Here is a 21,973-nt window from a genome sequence, read left to right as displayed (position 1 = left end):
CGTACCTGTATCTAGGCTTTATTCCTGGCCATACTGCTGACCCAATCTCACCTTTACAATTTTCAGGCTACACTCTCATTATGGATTTCAGAGTCAGAGCTACTAGACCAAGGGTTTCCCCATCAGGAACAGCTCATCTTGCTGCTCAGCCGCTTTTATACAAGCCTGACTCTACTGATGCAGCATATTCAGCGTAACAACTAAAGAATCCTGATGTGCACATGCACTTATCCCCATCGTCCTTTTACTCACAGTTATAAAACTGAGGATGGTGAAAGAGTTCATAAAAGCTAAGTAGACTGGGGTGTAGAAAGCACTTTGAGATAGAATGAATCACAGAAAGACAAATTAGTCTATGCACAATTTCTTTATTCAACTCAAAGCTCATGCTTTGAAAGTGCATCTTATGGCAGGCAAAAGCTAATGCCAGAGCAATTTATACAGGTTACTCCTCAAAAAACTATCACAGCTAGTCTCAACTCAGATAGTACTAGTATCCCTTATAAGCTTCTAAATCTACTCCACTTATTCAGCTCTGTATATTGTCAAACTACAAAGCACTGCAAATTGTAAAAGTATTTATGATTATCCACACAAAGGGATTAACTGAAGCATAAAAAAAAATCTTTGCAAATTCAGGACAACAGGAGTCATTTCTCATGCACAAAGCTCCAATCTGCACAGATGCATATTATTTTTAGAGCACTACATTCCTAAGCCTTACCTCCATCAGAAGCATTTCTCTAAAGCCATGCAGCCATCACACTCTTTTGAACTACTTGGAACAACCTCACTGGCTCAGTCAGATTTGTCAGAGAGCTGTGAGTGTTCCAGCTTCAGAAAGTCTCAAGTACCAATACCTCTCTGATCCTGCACTCTCAAAGAGCATCACATTGTTTTTATTGAAAAGACACCAGCAAACAAATCCCTAAACTCAAGCTTCTGGGCTTTTTGTACATTTCCTAATACAGAGTCACATTTTTAACTTACAAGATGAAACCTTTTGAAACACCTTCCAGTTAAAGAAAGTAGGAATCAGTCTTTTCCACACACACACTTCCTTTTTACCAATTGATGCTCCTCCATTGGACCAACTTCTTTAGGCAAGCATTAAGGTGCATGACGAGAGATTTTAAAAAATGCCTATTTTGATGAAACTAAGCTTAAAGGAAGAAGCAATGATCTAGCCAGAAATACAACAAAGCCCAGACATAAAAAAAAAAAAGATGAGTCCAAATAGCTCCAAGAGAGTTTTCAGCAATTGTTTTGTCTTGTGTTTTTTACCCCTTGCTTTTTTAATTTGATTATCTGTTGACCACTAGGTTCACGTGTAAGAAAAGTTTCTCTCCTACTAGCATTAAATCCTTTGAAGATTACATTTCAAGACAACCAAATTTAAAAAGCCAACATTTGTCACACTTGCCAACATTTATAACACAAAGCCTTCCATTTACTATTTAAAGTTTCTTAACTGCCTATGCGAACAAAGTTGCTGGTTTTCTTTTTAGTAAAAAGTTAAATACATCACAACTTACAGTCCACAACAGAGTCCAGCAACAATGCAGGAATTAATACACTTCAAGACTTTCCAATTACAACTCCAACATGGTTACTGAAATTAGAGCAAGCCACAATGCCAGCCTACAGACTGAGGGTTTTCAGCTCTCCAACGTGAATTTATGTTCAGACAACAGACTGGGGAACTAGAGTTGTAACTCTCCCAACATTTAAATCAAACTACTGGCCCTTTAATCAAAAGCAGCCAGAGCGAGCAGGGTAAACACGATCTGAACTTTTTTTTTAATATACTATAAGGTTTGGGATACTCTAGTGCAAGCCCCAAGATCAGTTAAGACACTACTTGAAAGAGCAATCTCTTAAAGAGTAAGAAAATAACTTGGCTCAATTTTTCTCCTAACCATACCCAAGATGAACACAGGAGTTACATGGGCATTACAGAACAAACGTATTATTTCAACTAGTTAAACATGATACTACTTTATCAATATGGAATAGGTACCTGATTTTTTTCTTAAACATAAGAGTTCAGTTAAACCAGCAGACTAAGGCCACAGCAACAAAAAAACTACTCTGATGATGTACCCTTAAGCTGACAACAGCTTTGTTAACAAATTACCACAAGGCAGAAACAGGTTATTAACCTTGAGGACACAGGAAGAAAGAAATAAGAACTCTTTTCCTAGTAATAATCCCAACTATACAAGTAGAAACTTCCATGAGAAGCAGCTCAGTTGTCCGACGAGTAAAAGAAGAGCTGTTTAGAGACAGTTCATCAGCTTCACAGATCACTTAAAACACATCTGGCTAGGAGCTTTTCTGTTTAAAATCTGCTAAATGTAAACACAGCAACAGAGTTTTCAAACACTTTTTAGACTCACTGTTTTGTCTCCTAAAGACAAAAACGTGATGACACAAATCAAATTTGGTCCAGGATGGTCCCAACCCAACAATGCAAGTGTCAGCACTAGATGTGCAACGGATTCTATACAGAGTGATGTCTGGGCTCCCCTTTCTTCATCCAACTAGAATCAACTACGAGACAACCCTGAACTTCCAGGCTATTTCCATTGCTTTTAAATTAGGTATTTAAACAATTTACAGAAAAGGTACTAAAGTAACACGAGACACACAATTATCTCTAACAACTGCTGCCGTTCATTTTTCAATATTTGCAATCTGCTGTTCAAACTGGCTAGCATTTCTCAAACAGTGAGTCACGGAGTTCAAAAGAGGCCAAAGTTTAAGAAGCTTAGAACTTACCATACAGAAATACAGCCCCCCAGTATCCCTGTCCTAACAAATGTCATCTTTTAGCAAGTTTGAAAACAAAACGAACAGAAGATGATGAACAAGGCAGAGCCAAGATAATCGCACGAAAAACACTCCCAAAGAGAGAATCAAAGCGAGATGAGAGGGCTCGGTGGCTTTAATTGAACACCACTCCAGCCAGCCTGAGAAAATCCGTTTCAAGAACGAGGCACCCTGATCTTCCACAGAACACTGCGGGAGTTTAGCGTGAAAACGCAAAGGCAAGAGCCGGCCTTGCAGCGAAAAGCACCAAGTGCCCCAAAACCCCTTCAGAAGTGCCGGTAACCACGAAGCCCCGACGCCTGAAGGGCTCACCCCCCCTCCCCGCCCCGGCACCGCTCGCTTTGGGGAGCGCTGCAAACGACCATCGCAGCGGCGGGCAGTGCCCCCAGGTCGCGGCCCGCCCGGCAGCACACGGCTGTGCCTCCCGCAGGCAGCGCCGTCCCCCCCCCGGCGGCACCCTCCGCCCCCGGGGGCCACCGGCTCTCAGTAACCCCGGCGCCCCCCCCGCCGGGCCCGGGGTAGAGGGACGCTCCCCGGGCAGGGCAGGCGCGGCCCGGGCCCCCCAGCAAGGCGGCAGGGCTGGGAGCGGGCCCGCCCCCCCGCTCCTCCCCGAGAGCGCCGGGCGGCAGCATACCCCCGGCCCCGGGAGGCCCCGGCGGAGGCGCGGCCGGCACTCACCAGAGCACGGCGCAGAGGAAGAGGCAGGAACCCAGGGCCAGCCGCCTGCGGGGCGGCTCCTTCATCGTCTCCCCCGTCTACCTGCGGCGGCCGGGAAGCGGCGGCGCATCCTCCCCGGCAGAGGGGCGGCGGGAGAAGCGTGCGGCGGCGGAGGAGCGGCCCCCTCTGAGCGCGGCTCCCGGCGCGAGGCGACAGGCGGCGGCGCGAGCGCGGCCCTAACCGCCCGCCGGCCCGGGCCCCTCGCCCCGCCCCTGAAGCCCTTCACGCGCTGAGCTGGAAGGATACGCGTCACCCTCCCCGCCGCTCCGCCACGCCCCCTCGCGCCGCCGCAACCAATGGGCTGAGCGTCTGGGAGTGCCACCGCCTTCCAGCCCCTGTCAGCGGCGCCGATTGGTTCCTCCACTCGGACGCGGCGGCGAATCAAAAGAACGGCCTTCTCTTTCCCCGCCCCCCAAGGACCCCTGCCAGGTGCCCGCGTGAAACAAGCCGTTAAAGGGAAATCGCCGTAGGAATAAATGACGGCTGGCAGCAAACCGAGGCCGCTAGGAAAGAGAGGAGCGTCATTGCCTCCGGTTCGGGGGGCGTTTTGAGGAACGACTCCCCGACATGACAGGGGGTTTTTTAAATATTTTATTTTTGATCAGGCTTCTCCGCAGGCTGCCCCGCAGAGCTGAGCGCTGATTGGTGTCGGTTGAGGCCCCCAGCAGAATGGCGGCCGCGGAGTAGGCGGGGGAGCCCCGCCCGCCAGCGGGCGGAGGCGCGCGGGGGCTGCTGGGAGCTGCAGTTCCTGGGCGGGAGCGGGGCGGCGGCCATTTTGCAGGAGCCTTTAGGCGGCCCGTGCGTGAGGCGCGGTTGGGCTTAGGCTTCCCCGCTGAGTACCGGATGGCTGCATGGCCAGTGCTTATACGCACAAGGGGTGCCAGAAAAGTGTCTGAGGTGGTTCAGTGCGTATGTAGTCATTGCGGGAGCAAAAGTCGAAGCAGGGTTTGCCTGGCAGCTGGCCAGGTGCATCCTGAGGCCCGCACGGGGAGTGCTTTGCTTGGAGCTGTGCCCGGGGCCTGGCAGCCTGGCCAAGCCTCCCCCCAGCCCCACAACTGCCTGCGCAGTCCATCCCGGTTTCCATCCCTAGCATTGCCTTCGCTCTGCTGGCTGGGGCTGGGAGATGCTTGGGGGGGAATACAGGCCAGGAAGCTGTAAGGGTGATCTTGGCATCTGTGGGTGCCCGCCCCCAGCGTGGGACAGAAGAGAGTTGTCTTCCCTGGTACTGGCGTGTTTGGGTGGACTGGTAGAAAAACACAACAGTTATTATCAAAAGAACAGGATTTTTCAGATAGCCAGGCCTAAATCTGCCCATCTGAAGCATGGTGTTGGAAGGTGGGCTTTCCACTGCCCTGTGGTAGTCAAGCAAACCATCCTTGCAGCTTACCCTCACCAAAAAAACGGCTCAGGATTGGGGCTCCCAATGTGATCAGTGCCACAGCAAGCGGCAACGTGTGCTGCTCTCCCAGCCCACGGGGCATTTACAGCCGTCCTGAAAGGCACAGGTGGATTAGTCACAAGCATGCTGTGTTGGAAACATGCACACGTCAGGACTCTGAACAAGGAAGGACAGCTTTGCCCAGAGGGAGGCATGGGAGGGTGTGAATCATGGCAATCCTAACAGGAGCAGGGCCCTCCCAGGCCATAGCTGCTGTTTTCCCCAGAGGAGTTATGGCCCCAGCCCCATGAACCAGCCCTTACGGCCATCCCGGGGTACTCCCAAACAGGACGGGGTGTTTGCAGGGCTTAGCTTGGAGCTGCCGAGCTGCAGGATGGCGTGACTAGAGTCAGCCAGCTGCAGGTAAATGTTCCCAGCCAGCAGTGGAAACCTCTGGAGAGTCTTTATGTCTGTTCTTTTCCTGATTTTTTACCCAGTAATTTTGTGCTTTCGTTAATACTTGGCATCCCCTGCCATTCTGAGAGCTCTGCATGCCACAGTCAGCAGACAGGCCTGCGTGCCAACACATTGAGGAAAAGGGAAAAGGGAGAAGCTCCAGCTTTGTGCCCCATCTCCACACAGGCTCGGGTTTAAATCCCCCTGGCCAGCAAACCGTGGTCTGCCCCATGACAGAAACAGCCTGTCCTGCAGTGCTCGAGAAGGGGGCTGTTGCAGGAGGATCCTGGGCAGATGTCTGCTGTGTCTCTTTGGAAAATAGGGGCATAACAGCGCAGGGGACAGTGAGCTAGGGTACAAAGCAGCACCCACTGCCCCATACCTTGCAGCTTGGCCAGAAGCTTGGCTTGGAGCTGCTGGACGAAGCTGTAACTTGTTAGGCTGAACAGGAGGAAATTCCTGTGCAAGTCACTGGTAGGTTTTGGAAGAAGCCCATGGGATTTAACGTGAACCTCTAGCAGAAGAAAATAGACTTACTAAACCACAATATGGATCAGATCAAGATGAAAGTAGCCAGGAGGGCAGCTCTGACAGCGAGTGGCTTTGCTTTGTGTCCCCAGTGCGATGCCTGCCACAGAGCCCTCTGGCAGCTCTCCCAGTGGGTCAGTGGTGAGCTCGGCTGCCTCAGCACCACTCACCTCCCTGGTCAGGTTCTGTCGCCCCAGGAGCGCTGATGACGCAGGAACAACCTAACTGGTTACAGGAGTGAGGCGAGTCCTGAAAAACACTTGAGAAACTGCTTTGTGGCTTCAGTGGGGCATGAGCCAGCACCTTTGCCATGAGAATTTCTTCAGCCTTTTGCAGTGCCCGAGCTAAGACATAGCACAGCGGCAGCGTGGTTCCATGGCTGTGTGGGCACTTCACTGGCCTTGGGACAGTTGTGAGCAGAGATGGGGTGTGGAGGGCCCAGCTGTGCCTCCAGGGACCTGCCACAGGGCCATGCCCAGAGCAGCACGTGTGCAGAAGGCCTCTGTGCCCAGGGACGCGCCTCAGCACCAGCTCTGGGGAGCTGCCTCAGTGGTGGGAATTCCCTGTGGGAGCAACAGCCCACGTCCCACAAGCAGCTGTTTTAACCACGTTGGGGGAGTATCGCAGATCTCCCTCTTCAGGGCTGGAGGATGCCACAGAGAGGCAGGGCAACGCGAGCTTCAGCTGCAGCTGCCTCCCTCTGCCTCCTGCCAGGACGTGACCCCCCAGGGAGGCGTGTAGGACTCGTCTCCTTCATGGATGCTGCCAGGATTACGGTACCTTCCCTTCTGAGTGAGAGGGGGGTGTCAGCACAGGGAGGTGCAGAGCAAGGCATACACCTGCACACCTGGCGTCCTGCCTCTGACCAGAGGATTTACCCATGCCCAACCTGACCCAGCAGGCAGAGAGCAGTTCTTCATCCCACCAACACAGCCTTGGCCACAAACAGCACGTTGGGGATGGACAGGACCAGAGCAGTAGCGAAATCCATCCATGAAGCATTAGAAATTTGAACTGCTTTGCTGTCTGCTAGAAGAGCTGGTAAATGTTCGTTAACCCATTGCTAAGCATTTCCAGGCAGAGCACTTGTCTCGGTGCTGGCAGGCAGTGCTTTGCTCGGGGCCATGCCACAAAGTACTGCTGGGACCGTCTCCATTGTCAGCCTCTATCATGCTCCCAGGACAGTAATTCTTCCAGCCTCCTCGCCAAGAGCTTTTCCTCAAGAGGAGGGGAAAAGGCTGTGAAGCCGCACTTGCTCAGCCCATGCAGCTGCTCTTGACTGGCACAGCTCCTGCATGCCACGGTCCCGTTACCAGCTGGGAATTAATCACATACAGCTTAGACCAAACACAGCTAAAGAGCTGTCACGGAAGACAGATCATTTCAGGGGAACCATGACAGTGACTGGTCAGGATACTGGAGAAAAAGCCCCTTTGAGTCAGTCCCCACCAGGTATGAGCGTCCACCAAATAAGCCTGGTGTCATCAGCCAGACAGAGATTTCGATTCATCACCTCTGACATACCCGCACATACCAGTACTTGCTAAGCTTGTTTCCCAACCGCTGATAAGATGAGCAGTATAATGGTAAAAAAAAAGTAAATTACAGATTACACAGTCTCTCAACTAAAGCCCATAATTAACCCAAAGCCCAATGTACTGTAGGGTTACCCGGCAACAAATATTTGCATGGGATTCTCAAAAAGCACTGCATGTTCACAGCAGGATTTTGGCTTGCTCTTGGCCAAATCCCAGGATGAGGCGAGCTGGTGCAGTTCCCATGAAGGGTTAGTCCTGCCGCGGAGCTGAATTCAAGACAGCGTGTCACCCGACAGCGCACGTACCTGCATCCCCTGGGCGGAGAGGACTCTGCGTGCCTGCAGTGTTGATGTGTAAGTGCAGAGGACTGTGAGCATGGAAAGCACAACAGGTTGCGTTGGTAGTGGTAGGAGAATAATCACGCTGCTGACCGTGAATAAAAGCTGGGTCGTGGTGCTCGACAGCCTGGGTTAGAAGAGCTGGAGGTGGCCACCCAAGGGGCACCTTGGTGCAGTGTTTCTGAGTGGGAGGAAAGAAAAGGTGCTGCTGTTTTACCTGCAAACGCTGCACAGTGATGGGACGATGCTTGTCCATTGTACTCTAACACTCAAATGGACCTGGTGTGTTGTACAGCCTGTAGAATATCTCCCACAGATACTGGGGCGCTGAGGCCATGGAGCAATGTTAGACTTCTGGAGAGACACCCGATCCTGGGTTACACCCTTTGTCTCTCAGCACCTTCCAGCATTTGGCTGCTGCAGATGCTAAGCCTTCTCTTCCATTCATCCCTATCTGCTCTTTACAAAGGCATCTTGTTTTCCCCAGTGTTTGGTTGGGGTTTTTTTTTCACATGTGATTTAATTCACACAAACTACTTCCTCTTCTGACTATTGATCTTGGCTCCTTACTGGTTAAAATAAAGTAAATCTTTTGTAAGCAGGTTCTGACAACGCAACTTTTGTTCCTTCCAGACACAATTTCCTGTTTGATTTCCTGACCATTTCTTATTTAGTAAAGGAAAAGCTGTAAACTGCAAGATTGCTTCAGAGAGCTTCCTGTGACTTTAGATGAACTGTTAACCACTTATAGGAGAGAATCCAGCAAACCTGTGTAAAACTTCTTAAAAATCCTGAATTTCTTTTATTTCTTCTGCAATTCACACTGGAGAGAAACAAGCTGTGGGAAAAAAAAAGGGGGGGGGGGGGGGGCGGGGGTTGGAATAATTTCCCGTGCAAAATCAAGCAGGAGCAACTCTGCCTCCAGCTGAGCTGATAACTGCTCTTTTATAACTCAACTCAGAGATACAGGATTTCTGGGGAGGGTGGCTGCAAGGTGTCGCCCCTGGGATGAGGCATCAGGGACCATCGATGGAGTTTGCACCAGCGATTCTGCTCGTGTCACACCTCTGCCCAGCTGGGGCTGCTGCGCTGTCCCACGAGGAGGGGCCGGGGGTCCTGGACGTCCCCCTGCACGGACACTGATTCCTGCTCCCACAGCCTCCTTTAAAACCCAGGGGATGCCACGCTGGGTTGCTGGGCTGTGACCACGGTCACAGCAACCGGCCGATCAAACTGCAAATACACACAGGCCAGGTCACCGAAACGCTTGCTCCGCACAGAGCATCATTAGGTTTACTTAACGTGGGCCGGCGCGGCGGTGTGCAATGGTGCTGAGGAGCGGCGGCAGGTCTCCTCTTGGCAAGCAGGGACAATGGCACACAGTGACACTTGGCAGGGGCTGCGTGACCTGGTATAGGAGAGTGACTGCTCTGATCTCCAGCCAGCCTCAATCCCTCCTGAAAAAGCCTCGAAATCCAGCACGGGTAGATGGTGGCACAGTTCCACGGCTCCTAAAAGCTCTGATGGAGCCATGCCCAGGACCACCTGCGGCAGGCTCAGACCCCTCGCGCAGCAATGGGAGGGCACAGCCGGATCTGAAGAGAGATTTCCTCTGCCTGACTCTGAGCCCCCTCTTCAGTGGCTCAAAACCTGAAAGTCAAAACTGAAGAAAATTAATTGAAATGGGAATTACACTTTTGAAAACATCTGTATTTGGTTTGCTCATTTCATGTGGCTTCGTTTGAATTTTAACTTTGCCTAGAAAAAGGAGATGAAATGACCACTGCAGCGAGGATGCTCAGGTGGGGTGAAGCAGGAAGCCACAGCATCTCCTGGCCCCATTTCGGGACCACAGAGCCCCCACATGACAGAAAACACCCTTTCCTACAGCCAATGCTGGGGAATGGATAGAAAATGGCTTCAAGGAGAAGGGACCAACTTTCTCCTAGCCTGGCTGGCAGGTGTTCAAGGTACGGCCTTCAGCAGCATCTCGTCTCCCTGCCATGACACGGGAGCAGAGGCCAGTGCCTGCTGCCAGCCGGAGAAGACAATGCGGTCGGCAGCCGAGGAGCTGCTCTTGCCGTCTCAGGGGGGGCTGATGGAGCAGGGAAAGTCCAAAAGCTGCTGGCAGTTGAGACATAGATAATCAAAATTAACTCTTGGTTGCATGATGGAAATGCAGTGTGGGACCAGGGGCTTCCAGCAGGGACAAACCCTGTGGCGGGCACCTACAGGTCCCCCTCTGTGCTTCCTGGCAGCCACCATCTGAACCCCCTGGGAAAAGAAAACACAACTCTCAATACAGAAACCGAGAAACGGCAAAACTCTGTGACAGAGGTGTAAATTTTGGGGGAGGCTTTTTTTTCTGGGAGGACAGCGTGGGCTGAAGTTGCCCATAAGCACCGAGGGTGAGCAGAGGGGCTGGGAAAGCACCTAGTGCAACACGGCACCGGGCTTCTTCCCTGGCCTCATGCAAATCGAGGCCAAACCAGGCAACATCGCAGGCGCGTGATCTGGCAGGACGGCACATCTGTGGCTTTGTCAACACAAAACCAAAGCTGAGACACTGAGACACGCACAGAGGCCCCCCCGGGGCTGGGAGAGCGGTCGGGGCCCTGGGGCAGCAGTGCCAGGAGGGTGGCGCAGCTCCGCCAGATGCAGGCGGTAGGGGTGAGAGATGAGAGCTGGCCAGGCAGGGCCCAGCTGCTTCCCTTCCCCTTCTGCCGAGTACTAAAATAAACTAAATTCCCACCTGGCTTCATCCCCTCCCTAGCAGATATTGAAAAGTTGGGAGGAGAGTGAGGGGGTGGCCGGTAGCAGGGAGCGTCACTCCTCGGGGACCTACATGCTGGCAGAGGAACACGCATGTCCTGCAGCGCCGGACCCAGGGGACCCTTGTCTTTTGAGGTAGGGCAAGATTGTGCTGCAGGGAGAAGCACTGTGTGGTAAAATGCACCTCAGCCCCAACATCACGCTGCTCTTTGCAGGCAGGTGGGCTCCTTCTTGGAGGCTCTGGGTTGATGTTCACGGGAAGAGGGCAGGAAGGGCTCCTGGGGTCAACATCTCCCCCAAAACTTCTGTGTTTCCAGGGTGAGGCCATGCTGTGTTTGAACAAATGTTTCTTTAGGAATCAAATTGGAAGGTGAGCACAGAGGAGGATCCTTCTGCAGTGCACCAAGCTAAAGCAGAGATTTACAATCTCTTTTGTCACACCAAATTTTCCCCCAGCTACACTTCCCATAAAAGCCAGCTCACCTGCACACGCTTTCATCAGTGTCCCCCCTTCCCTATCTACTTCTGCCTTTGTTTGCATTTAGCTAAAGAACAAAAATATCCCCTGAGCAGACGGTAAAAACCTCATTAGGAAACTCCGGATCCCTTCACGCCACTTGCTCCATGTCCCAGAGCTGCAAGGGGAGGGGGAAAGCTGCCACATGAAGCTGAGGGTGATGGAGAGCTTGCACGTGGCTCCAGCACCCACCACCCTGGTTACCAGCTCTCCCCAACGGTTCTTTGCTCTCGCCCTCTGGGGATTTGGGTTTTTCAGTGTTTTGCCACCTGCAGCTCTTGATGCCTTTCCACCAGCTGCAGCATAGCTGGGTCAGCACTTCACATCCTCTCCCCACGCTTCAACATCAGGGCTAAACAAGGAGGAACAGAGTCAGAAACCATCAGCAAAGCTTTGTTCCAGAGCTCCAGCGCTGCTGCTGGGGCTCAGGGGCACCCATGTGAATCTGTAAGCCCCTCCTTACTCCCAAATCTTGAATCTCAGATATTTTTCACCTTCCAGCTTCCATGATGACCCATGCTCAGGTCCCACAGGCTGGTTTTAGTTTTTTACGCCCAAGGTCTGGTTTCCTCCCTGCGTTCATTAGAGACGTGCCACGTACAACCAAGGGCTGGGTTCAGCTTACCTGGGCAGCTGAAGTTTGTACTCATCCCACCTGGGAGGACCCTGCAGCTGACAGAGCGCATTGTTGACATCATTTCTGGCTACAGTTTCCTAGGGATATTTTTTTTAAAGCAGGTTAAAATACAAAAACATTACTAGGTGACAGCTTGACCTTCACAGAGTTCCCTTACAAAATGGGACCCTACTGACCCACTGCCCGAAGCTGGCCAGGACCCCAGCTGGGCTGGCTTGTCCCTCTCCCTGGAGCCCAGCGCAGGCGGTGAGGAGGGTGTTTTGCCACGGGGTTTCACTGGTCCATGCTGACCGCCAGGGAATGCCAGGACCGAGGGAGCTCAGTTTCACAGCCACCCCAGAGGCTGTGTCTTCCAGAGGTCACGTCCCTGCAAGCGTGCGCCTTTCCACATCACATCTCTCCTGCCCCAGCTCCTCAGCTGAGCTACACCGCAGCTTTCCCATCCTTCTCTCCCTGCAACAGGCTCAGCAAATCCCAAACCTCACCCTGGAAGATGCCAGTCCAGCCTGGGCTGCTTAGGCTTGATCTCAGTTTCCTGGACTGCTCTCCCCAGCCCTGGGCAGCATTGCTGGGTTTCTCCAGCAGCCTCGGCACCTCCTCAGCTCAGCTCATTGCCTGGAAGGGTGCTAGTTTCCCCTTTCCCTGGCTGCTCTGCCTCCCTTCCCACCACCCTTGTTCTCACATGCAAGCACCCACGTCATGCCCAGCCTGTCCCACGTGCCCCTAGGATGTTGCCATGAGGTAAGACAGCGACTCACCAGCATTTAGGTCCTCTCTGTCCTGGGCAGGGGCTGTGCACCCAGGAATGCCTCTCATGTGGTCTCCAGCAAGGTCCTGGCTTGCGCCCTGGGGCAGGCTCCTCTCCATAGGGCAGGTTGTGCTCTGGAAATGATCTGCCTGGGACAGCGAGCTCTGACACCAAAACTGGTGATGTCCCCTCCAGGAGCTCTTGGTGCTTCCACACTGTCTGGCCTCGGGATGGAGACCCATGGGGATTGTGGCATACTCTCTGCCCTGGCTGCACAACCAGCACTGCAGCATGTGGCCAGGGCCAGTGGGGCCTCCTCTAAGCCCAAATGGGGCAGAGCATCTGCCACCCAAGCTCGCAGGGAGGCCTCTCGGGTGGTGGAAGATGCTACGGCCGGCAGGAGGGCTTGGGGGTCTGGGCAGCTCCAGCTGGGTCTGGCCAGTGAGGCCAAGGGCAGGAGCCATGCCTGAGGGCACCCAGGAGCATCCCTCCGAGGCATGGGCTGCCCATGGCAAGGGTCCCCCTGGGACCAGGATGTGGACCTGGATCCAGGAAATCTGACCTGCGCACAGGGAAGGGAGATGCTTGGGAGAGCTGGCGCAGCACTGGACTCCCCCGTACCTGGGCACATCGCTGTGGGGGAGGCCAGGGCAGCCAGCCCTGCGCGCCCCAGCAGCCCCCAACAGCAGCTTCCAGGTGCTGGGCTGGTATCGTACCACCCTGGACTGGGGACTGAATCAAAAAAATCCTTAAATAGGTGACAGCAGGAAAGCAGACGCAGCCCATGTCATGGGGCCGTTTAAGGCAGGAGACAGTCTCTGGGCATGAAAAAATTCAGCAGCTGGAGCTGTGCCAACCTCCCCCCTGAAAAACATTCCTGCGGAGGGAGGGTTCAGCTCCAGGGTCAAAGGGGAAGGCTGGGGGGTGGCTCGGCAGAGAAACGAAGCCCAAGCACCCAGCGCTGTGCTCACAGGCAGCCCTGTCTGTGCCACAGCCCCAGCCCCAGGGAGGGACCCAGTTCCGCCACAGCAACCTGGGGGACACAGCACAACCCTAGCAGGCACCACTCGCCACAGAGAGATGGCAAGAAGGACGGAGCCCACACGGTGAGGCAGGCTGCAAAGCTGCCGGTGCCATTATGGCCTTGGTAGCTGGGGCAGGCCTGTCCCCCGTGGGGTGACGCAGGTGGATGCAGGGGAAGAGCCCCAGCTGAGGGACATGGAGAAGTGCAGGATCTGCCCTCACCCAAGCAGCCTCAGGCAAGCTCAAACCCTAAGCAGGGCGTGCTGTTTAGTTATTTTGAAGCCTCCTTCTGCAGCGCAAGTGATGGTCCCACCTTGAGGAGAGGCAGACAAACCTGGAGGCAGCCCTGAGCCAGCAGTGAGAGGTGCAGTGCCCTCGATACTTTGATAGTCAAATATCTCCAGTGGAGGTCTAGATCAGTCACAGCTACTCCAGTCCCAGCCTGTCACCTTTCCCAGTCTTCCTTCCAAACAGCTTTAGCAATTCAAACATCAGAGCCCAGCAGACACTAAACAAACTTGCGGGGGGGGATGTCTCTTTGCAAAGGGCAGGGGACAGCCAAGCCAACAGGTCCTCAGCGTACACAGGTTGTAGTGTCACGGCATCCAGCTCCTCATTCCTGCATTTCAGCAGAGGGTCTCAAAGCACTTGCCATCTTATAGCCTCTCCAGAGGCCAGTGGCACTTGGGGACACCTAATCATGAGATGAGGAAGGTTTTACTGCATGGAATCCAGAGTGGGAATCAAGATGCTCACAAAGGGCTTTTGCATCCTTGACCTTAGCTACTGCTCACCCCTTCCAGGAGGGCCTTGCTGGCCACGTGGCCCCAGGAGGGCTGAGGGGTGACTCCACAGGCACACGTTCCCATCTGACCGGCAGGGATGGGTGGTGACGTGGTGGGTCCTGTGGCAGGTCCCGCTAGGACTGTGGTGCAGGCAGGTGAGTCATTCCCCTGCAGGCAAAGTCTGGGCCACCCAGGCAGGGCTGAGCTGCCCTTTGGACTGCAGGTGGTGTGTTCACACGGTGGCACAGCACACACTGTCCCCTCCCACGGGGACGCAGTGCCAGCACAGCAGTGGCAGTTGTTTTGTGCTGGAGCCTGGTGGGGTCTCCAGGGCACCAAGTGGGTGCCAGACCCTGTGGGCCTCAGCACTGGGTGGGCGCTGCCAAGGGTGCAGAGCCCTTGGGTGCAGAGCACCAGGGTGATCCCCTTGTCAGGTGGCTGTGGTGGCATCTCCCAGAGGTACTTTGCTATGCTGCTGCTATGGCTGGCATCGCCTGGCATGGCTCAGGGATGCTGCAAGTCACCAACCAGCAGCAGCAGCCCACCTCTCCCTGCTTCTGAGGGGGATTTTGGTGGCTCACGGCAGAGAACCAAAGGGTACCAGGGTTTCCAGATGGACCTGACCACATGGGAGCTGCATCATGCCCCAGCCCAGCCCACTGTTCCCAGTCCCCAGAGCACCAGAGCTGTGCACAAGAGCCCAAGGCCAAGTCAAACCAAACCTTCTGTAACCCACTTGCAGCGAGAGTGCAGCATTGCCCTGCCCGTGCCCATGGGAGGTGGTGTCCCTCCGCCGTGGTGGCTGTGGCACTTCTCAGGGGAGCAGGAGGGACACGCTGCCCTCCATGCTTTTCTCTTACACGCCCCAGCTTTACTCTGCGGCTCTGGGAGAACAACATTTCCTTCAAAATCTCCAGTTCCCAGGCCCTGGGCTTCAAGGCAATGCCAGCAATCACAGGAGCTGGCAGCACTCCCTGTCCCTGTGGGCACCAGCTTGTGTGCACGGAGACACAGGCACGGCTCTGTGCTAAGTGTGGGGATGGGGGCTTTTAGGTAGAGCAGCTAGAACCGAGCCCAGCTCCATCCTCGGCTTGGAGGCTGCCAGCTTCACCCCTTGGCATGGGTGAATGCACGGGGCGAGCAGCCGCTCCTGCCCTGTGGAGCAAGTGCAATGATACGGGGCTGGGAGGTGGCACTTTTTAGATGTCACCGCGGGGCAGCTCAGCCCGAGGTCCCCCCCTAAGGCACATTTGGCAATGCGGGGGTTACCTGCTGCTCTGCATGATCTGCACACGGTGGGGTCCTGCTTGCGAGCCCCCCCCCAGCAGCAGGCACTGGCCAGCTCCTGCCCTGTGAAGGGAAACGTGTGTGAGGCCTGTGGGGGGAAAACAACCGTCAGCTCCTTCGCCTGCTCCCGCCGTGGCAGGACGGCCACAGACGCCCCTTCCCGAAGCACAAACAGGGCAGTGTTCGGGGCTGCTCTGCCCTGGGCCGAGGCCCCTCGGGTGAGGCCAAAGTAAGCATCCCCGCCACAGCCGGCACCTCTGGGGCTGGGAAGGCTCCAACCTGAGCACAAACATGCACACACTTGGGGAAAACACCTCTTCCCTCTGCGACACCTCCCCTCGTCCCTTTTTGTTCCCCGGCCTGCTGGCTGCACACCAGCTCAGTGCCTTTGGTGAGGGGGTGGGCAGCACAGGAGGTGGGTGCCCCTGCACCTCTCGGCCCCTGCTCAGCCACAACTTCTCCTCTTCCTCCTCCTGCCTCTGCTTCTTGAGGGTGCTGGCAGGCGCAGGGAGCAGGGCAGGGCTGAGCTGCAGGGGAAAGGCACCTGTGCTCGGAGCATCACACCCACATTCCCGACACGGGCGCTGGAACCTGGTTTGGCCAGAACAGCAGGACGGCTGGGCCTGGGCAGGGCATGCTCACTGCGGTCCCTCGCCGAGCGAGGCTGGACACGCACGGGGACGTCCAAGCACAGGCAGGACCAGACCAAATCCCATGGACCAGCTGCATCCTTCCTGATGGCTGCTGAAGGATGGCGCACTGGGGCTGCAGGAGGGTCCCCTGGGAGACCCCTTTGTCACCATGCGTGGGCACAGCTGCTGCCAGCACCGTGGCAGGACCTGCCAGCCCAGCGCGGGCGCAGCCCACCCTCCCACCGTGACAGCGGCACCGCTGTGGCAGCAGCGCCTCCGGAGAAGCCTGAGCATGGGATAAAGGCTGCAGCACCCGGGGCCTGGCACGGAACCATTGAGGTTGGAAAAGACCTTTAAGATCATCAGGTCCAACCATTAGCCCAGCACTGCCACAGCCACCACTAACCATGTCCCCAAGCACAAAATTTTTAAACGCCCCCAGGGACGGTGATTCCACCCCCTCCCTGGGCAGCCTGTCCCAGTGCCTGACCGCCCTTTCCATTAAGAGTTTTTTCCTACTCTCCCATCTAAACCTCCCCTGGTGCAAATCGAGGCTGTTTCCTCCTGCCCTGTCGCTTGTTACCTGGGAGCAGAGACCGACCCCCCCCTGCCTACAGCCCCTGTCAGGGAGTTTTAGGGAGCGATCAGGCCCCTCCGAGCCCCCTCCTCTCCAGGCTGAACCCCCACAGCCGCCCCTCCCCAGCCTGGTGCCACAGCCCCTGCCCGCCCCAGCCCCTCCGTGCCCCCCTGCCGTGAGGGGCCGGGGCTGAGCGCAGGCACCGCGGCCGGAGCCGCAGGCAGCGAGGAGCTGCCCCCCGCCCCCCCACACCCCCCGAGCGGCCTGCGGGGAGCGGCGGGGCCAGGGGCGGGCAGCCGGGGGGAGCTCACGGCACAGCGGGACCCCCCCGCCGCGCTCCCTCCGGCCGGCAGGTGGCGCCCCCGAGCGCCCGGCGTCCCTTGCGGCGCGGCGGGGCCCGGCGGCGGGGCCGGGGCTGCCCCTCGGCCGGCGCGATGGAGCCGGGCGGCGGGCGGCGGTGGCAGAAGGTGCTGTACGAGCGGCAGCCCTTCCCCGATAACTACGTGGATCAGCGGTTCCTGGAGGAGCTGCGGAAGAACGTGCACGCCCGCCGCTACCGGTACCGGGCCGTCGTCTTCCAGTCGGGAGCGGTGGTGCAGCAGCTGTGCAGCGTCTGCGTCTTCGTGCTGACCTGGTGGTACATGGCCGCCGGGGCGCTGAGCCCGCAGGGGCTGTTCGCGGCGGCCCTGGCCTCCTCCCTGCTGGGCTACATCCTGTTCGACGCGGTGGACGGCGGGGCCGGGCGCTGGGCCAGCGGGCGGACGCGGTGGGCTGACCTGAAGAGCACGCTGGTGTTCGCCGCCTTCACCTACGGCTTCTCGCCGGTGCTGAAGACACTGACGGAGTCCATCAGCACGGACACCATCTACGCCATGTCGGCTCTCATGCTCCTCGGCCACCTCATCTTCTTTGACTACGGCGCCAACGCCGCCATCGTCTCCAGCACGCTGTCCCTCAACATGGCCATCTTCGCCTCGGTGTGCCTGGCCTCCCGCCTGCCTCGCTCCCTCCACGCCTTCGTGATGGTCACCTTCGCCATGCAGATCTTCGCCCTCTGGCCCATGCTGCAGAAGAAGCTGAAAGCCCAGACGCCCCGCTGCTACGTGGGGGTGACGGTGCTCTTTGCGCTGGCGGCGCTGGCAGGGCTGGCCACCGTCTCCAGCGTGGGGGCCGTGCTCTTCGCCTCGCTGCTGCTTGCCATCTCCTGCCTCTGCCCTTACTGCCTCATCCGCCTTCAGCTGCTCAAGGACAACATCCACGGGCCGTGGGATGAGGCTGAGATCAAGGAGGACCTCTCCAGGTTCCTCATGTAGGCCTGGCTGATGGGACCCTCACTGCTGTGAGCAGCGCAGAGGTCCTTGCTGAGGGACAGCCCGGGGGCGGGGGAGAACACCCGGCCCAATAAAGCCTCTGGCACAGCAACAAGGGCCACGTTTGCCTTACCCTCAGCATCTGTTTCCAGACGTGACCTGCTTGGTTTTGGTGAAGGAAGGACCTGAACCCCGTGGAGTGGCCAGCCTGTGCCACAGCTGGGGGAGCAAGCAAGTGGGTCAGGGTGTTCTCCAGGCATGCAGACCCCTACCCACACTTGGGGGAGGGGGCACAGGCTGTGTGCGCATCCCCTGAGCGGAAACACCACTCGGAAACGCACATCTGGCTCAGATGTGCCCCACAGCATGCCCATGGAGGTCCTCAGCGCTAAGGGACTTCAGTGTGTGCGATGGGGACTGACAGCGCTTCCCTGGGAGGCCTGGAGGGGAAGGGGACTGGGTGAGGGTCGCTGTGGGCAGGGTGGAGGGTGCTGCTGGACCTGCAGGGCCAAACATGAGGGCACCTGGGAAGGCGCAGTGCAGAGCCCTGCTCACCTGCACCCCTCCGGCTGCTGATACCAGAATAGCCTCATGACGCTGCCAGACTCTGCATTACCCTTACCCTCAGTCCTTTAGGAGGGGGTGGTGAGGGAGCCAGACCCCCTCCTCCCCTCTCTGAACCCCTCCCAGAGGTGGGTCTGGCCTTGCCACGGGGTGAGGAGCTCAGCACAGGCACCCGTGGGTGCACCCACCGGCTGGGGAGATGCCAGGCTGCTGGGATAGTGGCAGGGCCTGGGTCCTGTCTGGCACCACACACAACAGAGGGTGCTGCCGGCAAAGAGGTCCTGGTCAAGACGAGCCAGCCCCGGTGCCGGTGCCAGGAGGGCTTCCCCAGCTCTTCCCCCTTCTCTGCTCCCATCTGGGACCATCCTGCAGCAGCCCAGCCCTGCTCCGGCCACCCCGGAGAGCAGAGCCTGCTGGAGCTGGCACCACAGAAGGGCAGGGATGCACAATCCTGTGCCAGCCCCACCTCACAGGGATGCATTCGGCATTACCTGGGGTTTTATGAAACTTCCCTCTTTTGGAAACCCGATCTGCAGAAGTGCAGTTTTCTGCTTGATTTAGCTCATCCCTTTGAGCGGCGGCATCTCACCGCAGCGAGCGGGCGCTTGCCACGCACACCTTGGGCTTCCTCGGAAATGAGCAGCCCCCAGAGGAGTCCCCAACACCTCCAGTGCTTTGTTATGGCTCTTGCCAAGTGTTAAATGTTGCTGTTGTCGTCATGGTGATGACTACATCTCATTTTGGTTTTAATTAAAACCTGTGGAAGTGTAGAGCTCATGCTCTGGTCTCGCAGGGAGCACAGAGTAGCCAGATGCTCAGTCAAGATGACATTTTTTTAGTTCTTTGGAAAGAAGGCTTTTTTTCACAGGGAGGTTTCCCAGAAAGCTGCTCAGCAGCCAGGATGTCCCAACTCGTGCTGGGCTAATGACACTGAAACGCTGCCATCCAAAGCCGATTCACGGAGCCTGTCGGCAGGGCAAGGTTTGAATGTAAATCAAAAGTAAATAAAATCTAGCCTGCCTGGCGCCCGTTGCTAATGTCTGTCACAGTGGAGGCTACTGCTGCACCCTTTCCCCCAAGGAGAAATATTTCCCCAAAAAAAGTCTACCCAAATTCAGACTCTCAAAACCAGCTCTGGGTTAGGAAAAGTGCAAACGTCAACTACCCAGACATTCCAGGTGGAGACAGGCACCGGCTGCCACTGGCGCCTCAGCCCCCACTGGAATCCAGTGGATCACTTGTGCAGATCCCTGGGCTTGGATGGGTGCAGCAGGCCCCACCGACCCAGCTGCAGGCAGGATGCGGGATGTATCCCATCCGCCCGCCCGCAGCTCCAGGTCCCTCCGCTCCACCCAGCTCCTTCCCTTCGCCTGTTCCTCAGCCTCCATCCCTACCCAGAGATCCCCCGGGGAAAGGCTCAGTCCTCCGCTTAGCCTGCCTGCACCGATATCCTGCTCTCCCTAGCCTGGGACGTGAAAATATAAAGCCCAGTCCACGGCGTGGATGCATAAAGGAACTCTGAAGAAGGGGAAAACGCAAGAGAAAGACGGGGAGAGGAGAGGAGGAGACAAAGGCCAGGCAGAGCTGCCCTAGGACTTCTCTGCCCTTCTCCTGAGGGCACACGCTCCTGAAGTTAAGATGCTGAATAAATGGTCATTATGAGTATGTCTTCGTGCCTGAGGTCAGAGTACCCTCTACAGAACAAAACTTACCGTAACTGTGCCCAGCTGAGCAGAAGAGCTGGATGCCCAGGAGCATTTGCTACCCAAGTGTATCGTCTTGCGGCTTCCCTGGTGGAGCACACGCCGAGACCACAGAACCCGGTTGGTCCTTCTCAGCTCGTGCGCAATCAGATCCTCAGCAACCAGCTTGGAAGAGTTAAATGTTATTTTGCATTTTTTTCCAAGTCCACTGAGATCGAGTACTTTAATGGGACATTTTCTTTTGATTTGAAGCTGGCCAAATGCAAGTAATTGTATCCCAGCTAGGGATAAGCCTTGCTCCTGGGGGAGCGGCTGACACGTGCCGTCTGGAATCTCCATCTACAGCCTCTGCTGCAGGGAAAGGCAAGTGTCAGCCACCCACCCCATGCTGTTGGGGCCCACATCCCGCCCCACGTGGGAGAGTGGATCTGGGAATCCTGGGCAGAGTGAAGCTTCAGTCTTTGAGGGTAAGATCTTTATATCTCTTCAATTCCCACATTAATCACTTAAACTTTTCTCAGCTTTATGATGTGAGAGGCAACAGCAACAACACAAATGATCAGGAAATCAAAACAGGATTTGAAAAGCAGCCCAGGGATGCAGAATGCCACCAGCTGGTGCAGCACCCTTAGCCTTATCTGCTGAGCCACAGAACGTATGCCATTGCAGGGTAGAAATAGCACAGACAAGCTTAAACAGCCTCTTCAAAAAGTCATCCCGTGAGCTGATGCTAAAGAACGTGCCAAGGTTTCCCAGCACACCAATACCTTTGTCTTTCTACTTAGGAATTTTTAGGAATAGCTACAAGAAAACTGTGAAGTTCAGAATCCTATTTCCAGCAATATTTTTTATCAAATACTTCAGAAGAAGGTAAAGATCTCTGCAAAAGACTTAACACCCTGAAATGCTCCAGGAAAGAAGTTTGTGCCTTACAGCCTCATGGATGGAGGTCAGCTAGCAGCTAGAGCAGCAGCAGCTCCTGGTTGGGGTGCTGTAGGTAAGGCCATAGCAACTAAAACTTAATTTGTTGTGGGTTCATCTGTTGGTACCATGCTGTATCCCAGAGGGAAGCAGCGAGAGCTTCGCCCAGTGTGGAACAGTTTTTTGAACAATGTAGAAAAGTAGCAGCTTGTGAAATTCAGCCTGTTCCCATTCCCTCTTACCTGAGAGGTGAAGCATGGCCAGGATCTCCCCAAGAGCCTGCTGGGTGCAAACACCGTCCCTTCTGTAGTAGTCCTGAGACCACACAATTCCTGAACTCTGCTGAGGTTGGTTTTTTTTTTTGCCTGGTACCTGACGGCGACGAGTTCCACAAATGAAAGACACAGCCAGTCTGAGCTCCTCTCCTCATCCCCCACCCTTGGGACAGTTGTGTTCATGGGACTGCTACGGACTGCATTTCTCCCTCTTCCCAGGGTGCTGGTAAGCACCTTCCCCATCACTGTACTCCTTCCAGCTCCAGCAATTCCTAGCATTTCAGCATCCCAGCACATGCATTTCAAAGGTCTAGCAGGAATGATTATTTACCTCCCTCTCCCAAGAATTGCTGTACTTGGGGTTTCCCCCCCCTTTTTGCTAATACCACTGCCATTTTTTCTGTTGTACTCTACCCAAAAACTAAGTGAGAAAAA

The 21,973-nt window shown here is 55.6% G+C and overlaps 2 protein-coding genes and 1 long non-coding RNA gene across 8 annotated transcripts in view; 1 reads left to right on the top strand and 2 right to left on the bottom strand.

The window, feature by feature from the left end:
* Window positions 1-3,765, bottom strand: part of SUCO (SUN domain containing ossification factor) — a 40,913-nt gene extending 37,148 nt beyond the window's left edge. For 4 of the 5 annotated variants that reach the window (XM_055724428.1, XM_055724430.1, XM_055724429.1 and 1 more), the window contains exon 1: window positions 3,511-3,764. In XM_055724428.1, coding sequence (XP_055580403.1) covers window positions 3,511-3,575 — 65 coding nt within the window. In that variant the 5' untranslated portion in view covers window positions 3,576-3,764. Of the gene's footprint in view, window positions 1-3,510 lie in introns of all 5 variants that reach the window. The other variant, XM_055724432.1, reaches the window with a different exon arrangement.
* A 256-nt stretch (window positions 3,766-4,021) lies between these two features.
* On the bottom strand, window positions 4,022-12,421 carry LOC114015007 (uncharacterized). Of its 2 annotated transcripts, none has more exons than XR_008734816.1 (3): window positions 11,890-12,421; window positions 4,937-11,790; window positions 4,022-4,792 (listed from the first exon to the last, which is right to left on the bottom strand). It is a non-coding gene; the product is annotated as an uncharacterized LOC114015007 (long non-coding RNA). The 2 variants fall into 2 exon arrangements; XR_008734817.1 differs by having other exon boundaries at window positions 4,022-7,968; window positions 8,067-11,790.
* A 4,718-nt stretch (window positions 12,422-17,139) lies between these two features.
* PIGC (phosphatidylinositol glycan anchor biosynthesis class C) lies at window positions 17,140-19,676 on the top strand. Its single transcript, XM_005435849.3, has one exon. The coding sequence runs from the start codon at window positions 17,200-17,202 to the stop codon at window positions 18,076-18,078; it is 879 nt and encodes a 292-aa protein (XP_005435906.3). The 5' UTR covers window positions 17,140-17,199; the 3' UTR covers window positions 18,079-19,676.
* The last annotated feature ends 2,297 nt before the right edge of the window (window positions 19,677-21,973 follow it).

Source organism: Falco cherrug, chromosome 12, assembly GCF_023634085.1.
Source record: "Falco cherrug isolate bFalChe1 chromosome 12, bFalChe1.pri, whole genome shotgun sequence".
Taxonomy (NCBI): domain Eukaryota; kingdom Metazoa; phylum Chordata; class Aves; order Falconiformes; family Falconidae; genus Falco; species Falco cherrug.
Note: the sequence above shows the minus strand (reverse complement) of the source record. Positions and strands in the feature narration are given on the sequence as shown.

What these genes read in the sequence shown, in the direction of transcription:
- PIGC (XM_005435849.3), top strand. Translation starts at nt 17,200, where the DNA reads ATGGAGCCGGGCGGCGGGCGGCGGTGGCAGAAGGTGCTGTACGAGCGG.